Consider the following 7225-nt stretch of genomic DNA (forward strand, 5'->3'; position numbering starts at 1 on the left):
GTTTGATACAAAACAATAAAATTGTTTTGACGTTATGAATAAATCATATTTCCACTACGATTGTAAAAAAATACATCAAAAATACAAACGTTACAAGATAAGCAGTATGTTATCAAATTCTAGTGTAAGGGACTGGGAGTCGTACGTAGATATTTATTACAACTTTATTACGTCTATGACGTCTATGTGTAGATTCTACATACTGCAGATGGTCGCAGTGATTATATACTCTGGGTGTATGTATGTATGCACACATCCAAACATTACCATCAATTTTAAATTACCATAAATTACACTACGTCACGAACACCATATTATCCAAACAAACAAATTTGCTGCCTTGCAAATACCAAAAGTAATATTGTTTGATTCATCATACTTGTCTCAGTTACAATACTGTTTCATAATTGATTATAAACCATCTTTTAGGCAACTTTCCATGCATTTTGTGAGTGACGGTGACGCCATTTTGCGCAATTCATTATACAGATAAATTTGCTATAAGCATCTCTTTCACTCGCAACCAGAATGTGTGAGCAAAAAAGAGGAAGCTATCGAATTCTCTAGCTTTCTCTTACGTACCTAGGCATCTTTTCTAACTATATATTTTATTTTATTTGAATGAATTGTAAACATGGAGGCCAAGTGTTGTGCTCTCAAGTGAAGCAACTGCGTTTATCTTTGCATTAGAGAAGTTTATTATGTGATTAGTAAGTAGTAACATGATACTTTTATACTACGAGTTGTTTTGCATTTAAATCTAATCAGCTTTCTTCGATAGTATTCCAGTTATGCATGTAAACGTATGCACTTATTTGGCGCCAATGTCCTAAAAGACCGTTACTCCTAATTATTACCTTGATGTTATAAAAAAAGATTTCATTTCACGGTAATAATGTGCTCACTTGGTAGCGGTACCTAAGCTTGCTTGATTCAGTAATGGTACAATGTTACGTCGCGATAGAAAACTCGTCCTCAGTGTTGCTCGTCAGATCTGTCATTTCATTTCGACTAATTTCGTACCATCACAAATCATGGTATAAAAACAGGATATATTCTCGAAACGGTTGCAATATTCTTCATCATTTAACGATTACTTTGTATTATTTTGCAGGGAAATGTTGTTTTTGTAAGTTCAGTGATATAATGCGGGAATTTATGCAGTTGGACTTGGAAACATCTTGACCAACCTTGAAGTAAGTATCTCGTACTTCAATTTATCTGCGTGCTTATTGGATTTTACACCAATACTACCTAAATTAGTGGGCTGGTGACTAGGGATGCATGTTTTATGCCAGACTATAGTGCCTTTCATTACCAATTCAACAAGTCAAAAGCTTTAGTACATAGCAATATAAATTTAAGCTACTTACATTAACTAATGTTACTACTACACAATACAGCTATAAAGTTTTTTTATCAGGCCAAAGCTCAATTCAAGGCTGCATCAAGTACAAGGATTTGTTGCCATTCCAAGTTCTTATCTTGACTGTTGTTACTTACTTAAAGTAGTTTTTGTGGAGGGAAGAACAACTTGAAACATTTATTTGAAGGTGTTATTATAATCTAAAATACTTCACAAGAAATAAAATACAATGTTGTAAAATTAAATATTGTTTGAGTTAATTTTATTTTTGAATTGTAATTTTCAGAAATGGGTACTGAGGTGCCGAAGACCCATGATTCAAGTGGAGAATCAGATTCCAATTCAGATTCACAGGTATGTACGTAGTTAATAAAATTGAACTTGCTATAATAAGAAGTAAATCTGTAAAAAAATTGCATCCTACTAATAATAGTAATTTTGGTGAAAATAAGTTCTTAAGGCACTACATTAGCTACAATTCACCAGAAAGATGCTTGAAGATATCTAGGGGACTCATCCAAAATTTGAAAATCAATATGTATCATCCTGTCCCAGTAAGTCTCATTCTAAATAGTATTAGTGTGAGCAGGATGGCATGCAATATAGTTGGAATTTTAAACTTTGTAATACAAGGCCAGATCTCAAGCACAAAGTAACACACATTTTTTGAGCAATTGCTTTTCATGTAAATTAAAGCCTGCTTAGACATTTTCCTACAAAATGTAGAAAGATGTTAATCACCTGTTATGGTGTACATCTCATCTCATAGCAACTATTTTTAAGCTATCTTTTCAAATAGCAGAGATATAAAGGTTTGAAATTCAAGATTAGACACAGAAAGACGACTTGCATGTGACATCACAAGCGCATTTGCGCATGAGGTACATCAGCAAGCACGCATCAATAGGCAGATATGCGGTGGTGATCTCTTACTCAGCACTTGCTCGTTTGCCATAGAATAAAGAGAAAAGCGTTTTAGAAAGAGACATATATAAATTTGTCACACTACAGATATTATGCTGTCCCTTGCACTGAAACCACGTCTCTGGATGCAAAGCCTGTCTAATGAATCTGTCAAAAAGCATCGCTTCTTCTGAAAGCGGTTGACTTAGAATTACATTTACACCTCTCTGTCTCTGATGTCCTTATTCTGATCATATTCCAAAAGAAAATGAATAAGGTCTTTAGTCTTATTACAACCTATACACAAAGGTGATTGTACAACTATCATCAAGTTCAAAAAACAGTTTGGTGGAATGTGACCAGACCACACTCAAAACATATGTCTATTTAACCATATTAACCCTGAAGCATTAGAAACCATTATAATTTTCTTATAAGGTAGTTTAGGTATGTATTGCAGTATTTTTCAATCAATCAATCAATTTTGAATGTTTTATTAATTTATCTATACCATGATTAACTGCAATGGTTTCCAATTGTAATAAACAGTTTTAACTGTCAACCCTTCATTTTTTAATAATTACAGAATAGCAGTTCAAGCGAGTCATCTGGGAGTGATTGGGAGTGCTCTGGTGCTAAGCAGACGTCTGCTGCTAAACCACACTTCTCTGTCACTTCCTGCGATACCGGTCTGAGGCTCAAAATTGCTGCAATACCTCCAAGAAAAGTTTCCCCTAAGAGGAGTGCTAAACCATCTGTCAAAACGAAACCATCTGAGGTAACAGAAACCCAGAAATCAAAAGTCAAAAAGAAACCATCAAAACTATCAGATAGCAGTTCCAGTTCTGAGTCCTGCAGCAAATGCTCATCTGATTCTTCAAGTGACGATGATGTGCCTCTGAAAATTGTTTCCAAATCTTTGCCGAAGTGTTCTCCTCAGAAAGCATCTAAAAATACTAAAAACTCAACAGTCAAAAGTGGTAGTGATGATGAGAAGAGACTCAGTGATGCTATTAAGGACATCAAGGCTACTAAGGACAAGCCAAGTGCTTCTAAGGGTAATGCTGTGAAAAAGACTAAATGTGATGAGACAGTTCAAGCCACTGAAGTAAAGAAAGGGAGAGGGCGACCGCGAACCAAGGTAAGTTCAGCTGCTTTTTAATAACATCATTTAAAAGCTTAAAAAGTACTAGCTAACACCCAGGGATTTGGCAGATTGGGATAATTCCTTGTCCTATGGGAACTTTAAAAAAACCATCCGTGTGATGGCTACATGATGAAGAAATAGTCTAAGCTCCCATTGCATGAAACCCAACCTCACAAGATCAGAAATGTAATACAGTGATAGATAGTACTTAGGAACACTGGATTTTAGTTGGTTGGTAAAAAATCCTGTGCAAAATTTAAAGTTCTCATCAGTACCAGTAAATATGGCAGTCAGTCATTCCGTTACTTTCTTCTTTTTTAAACAATGGATATTGGGATAAAATTAAAACTTTTTGGGATTCTAGACTTGAGTAGGTATGAGCTTTTTTTTAATGTATGACTCACTTTTGTTGACCCTAAAATAAATATGAAATACATATTGAGTGTTAGAACTACAACCAAAAATTGCATCTGCTAACGAGTTTGTTAATGTCTGAATATAATGTACATCAGAGGTTCCCAAATTGGTCCAGGTGGATCCTCAGGGATCCTTGGCAGACCAGACAAAGGTTGGCGTAAAAAAAGAAGGGGTTTAGTAGTTTTACAGTTTTAGGGTCAAATTAAAACAGTAAAATTTTGAGTGCTCTATGAGAAAAAAGTTTGGGAACCTCTGATGTACATCTTGTCTTATGACATTATAGCAAAGGGAGGCCCCAAACCTTTGTTTCATATATTCCCATAGGCGTGCATTGGGTCAATTCCAGGGTAGCCAAAGCTAGTTTGCGCAACAGCACTGTGCTGCCACCCGCCACACCAGGGCAGACACTGCCTATAATGCTGCCTACTCAATGCACACCACTCCTAAATTATACTACTAGCCATATTTTACAGTTCTAAGAGTAGACCCCTGCTTACCTACTTAATGTTGCGGTTTTGCAAATGGACCCCTCGTTGGTCTTCGCTTCGTCGCCCCTTGGGGGTTAACGAAGACCACTTAGGGCAATGATTTTATAAGTAAGATACGTCATATTGTACCCAAACACAGCAGCAGCATACACACATTCACTTTTTATGTCCTTTTTCCTCCCGTTACGAAAGTCATGCTTGTCCTTTTCCTTGACGTCACATCAACATGGCAACCACGGTCTTATTATGTTTATGATACACATGTTTAAAACAAGTGAAATGTAATAATTTTGGTTTACATATGTGTGATATTGATATGTGATTCCCTGAGCTTTGTTTTTCTAGCATAACTAAAGCAAACCAACGAGACGAGATAAATTATGTCATGCATGAGACAGAAAAGGAGCGTAATAGTAATAATTAAATGACGTATCAGACAAAGATGAAGTATATCTCGTCTCGTTGGCTTTGCTTTAGTGCATTAACCATATAGCTAGAAACACACTGACGCCGGAGGCGGAGCGGTGCGGCGCGGCGCGGAGGCGGTGCCGGTTGTAATATTCGAGCTAGCAGCATAGAGGACACAGAATACCGCGCCACGCTTATTTCCCGCGCGGTATTCTGAGTGCCCTCTTTCACGTTAGCTCGAATATTACAACCGGCACCGCCTCCGCGCCTCGCCGCACCGCTCCGAATCCGGCGTCAGTGTTTCTAGCTTAACACACGTCAAATGCCAAAAATGCCCAAGCCCTCTTGGTCTGAGAGGAGGCCTGTGCCCACCAGTGGGACGTATATAGGCTGGGATGATGATGATGATGACACGTCAAATGGCGCCATAAACCCGATTAGACGTAAGTACCAAGCACGTGCGTATTGACTACTTTTGAAGAGCGACTTAGAGGCCACAAGGCGAGAATAATTGGTGTCTGCTGTACGGGCGCGCTAATGACATAATAATATTAAACTCTTGTAATAATTAAACATGATTGAATGATACCACTGATACTATTTCAGGATAGACTTATCAGGATTGACAGATGCGTGATAGACTTATTTTCTTTAAAACCGTTAATAAACATTAATTCGTTTTTAAAGAACATAAAAGTCATTAACTTATATATGTATTAAGAAGAGTTCTATCAGACCACATTTTTAATTTTCATTATTTTTTTATGGAATAATCGAGAAAAACTAACAAAAATGCAACGTTGCCAGCTCAGCAGGTATAACGCTCTTAACATGGTAGGAACAGGCAGAACTATTTGCCAGGCTTTCTACTTTTACCCAACGTACATAGCGTAAAGCCGAAGCCGTGCTCGCCTAGTGGTTTGACCTATTGCCACTCAAGCAGAGGATCGTGGGTTCGAAGCCAGCCTGGCACGTCATGAGTTTTTTCAGAATTTATATGTAAAATTACATTCGAAATTTACCACGAGCTTTACAGTGAAGGAATACATCGTGACGGCGAAGCAATTTCAATGGCGTGTGTGAAGTTCCCAATCCGCACTGGTCCCGTGCTTGCATTCTCTTTTTTTATATAAGAGGGGGCAAACGAGCAGACGGGTCACCTGATGGAGAGCGATCACCGTCGCCCATGGACACCCGCAACACGAGGGGAATCACAGGTGCGTTGCCGACCCTTTAGGAATTGGTAGGCTCGTTTTTTAAAGATCCCTAAGTTGTAACGCTCCGGGAATGTTGCCGCTGTAAGCTGATTCCAGATCTTCCTCGTGCGATTCTCATTCTGAGAGGAGACCTGTGCCCAGTAGTGGGACGTACATTATAGGACGAGATAATGATAACATAAGCGTAACCTTTACTCGAGATTTACTCCTGCCCTAAACTCTAATGAGCTTCTTTAGTACTTTTACCCAGTGTCTGGTTCTCACAGCAACAGTTACGGTAAATTCTATCGCTTAAACAAAACTTAAGATTCCTCCAAGTTAACCCACGCGCAAATAATTTGCAAAACATTCGTTATTCAAATACAGGTTGCAAACAATGAATTTACTTAAAGCTCAAGTCTACCAAGTAAAACGTGAAGCATTATAAATGATTGAAGAAAGAGTATTGCTTTGTTCATGAATTTATTTTTGCAGAACATAGGAGTTAAATTTGTGATGAAATTACCTGTACCCTTTTCTTGAACTGATGTTTCATTCCATTTCACGAAGCTGTTTTTTTTTTCATTTTATTTTTAAAAAGGAAATTGTTTATTAAGGGGCTACCCGAGGTTTTCATTTTTTTGTTTACACGATTTTGAAAAAATGAATACTTAATTTTGTATGATTGTTTTAAACATTGTCTGAAAAAAAAACACTGACGTGAAAGATCTAACATATACGAAATCTACATATTTGGGTTCGTCTTTGACGTCTCTAAAAACTGGTCGAGGGTTTTCATTTGAAACTAATTAACACAAAAGTTATGGCCAGAAAACCAGTTTTTTGGCCTAAAATTGTTCAACTTTGATGCCAAATATCTCGAAGACAATGAACTTTGAAGTAAATATGGGATACTATATGCTTAATCCGTTGTTGTTAATATAATAAGCTGAAAATAAACTAAGGAATTCAGATCGAAGGTCATTGGGGCATGGGATCCCCCTTAAGATAATAAAAATATAAAGAACATGGGTAAATATCACAAAATCAACTGGGTAGAGCCGCACCGTCATCGAAGCCAAATAATTTGGCTAGTGGCTTAAATCGGTGCCGTGTACCACGAATGCACATGCTGGTGGCACGGATTATTGAAATAATAATGCGTGATCTTAGCCAAACCCATTACTAAACAGTACCCTTAGTGTAAGTTTTCGGTTGCAAAATACGTCTCGATCGCGTTCGCGTTAAAATCTCAATTTATATGGAATGGAAACACGAAGAGCGCCTCTAGCGGATCGTT

At 37.5% G+C, this 7225-nt stretch overlaps 1 protein-coding gene across 1 annotated transcript; it reads left to right on the forward strand.

Moving 5' to 3' along the window:
- Positions 1-312: 312 nt before the first annotated feature.
- On the forward strand, positions 313-3410 carry LOC141445051 (uncharacterized; the record flags this gene model as incomplete). Its single annotated transcript, XM_074110827.1, has 4 exons — positions 313-710; positions 1115-1196; positions 1653-1720; positions 2856-3410. Coding segments are annotated over exons 3-4 (621 nt in total), but the record flags the coding sequence as incomplete, so codon positions are not given.
- Positions 3411-7225: the final 3815 nt, after the last annotated feature.

The sequence above is a fragment of the Choristoneura fumiferana genome, unplaced genomic scaffold, assembly GCF_025370935.1.
Source record: "Choristoneura fumiferana unplaced genomic scaffold, NRCan_CFum_1 Sck3bRy_178;HRSCAF=368_pilon, whole genome shotgun sequence".
NCBI classification, from domain to species: Eukaryota; Metazoa; Arthropoda; class Insecta; order Lepidoptera; family Tortricidae; genus Choristoneura; species Choristoneura fumiferana.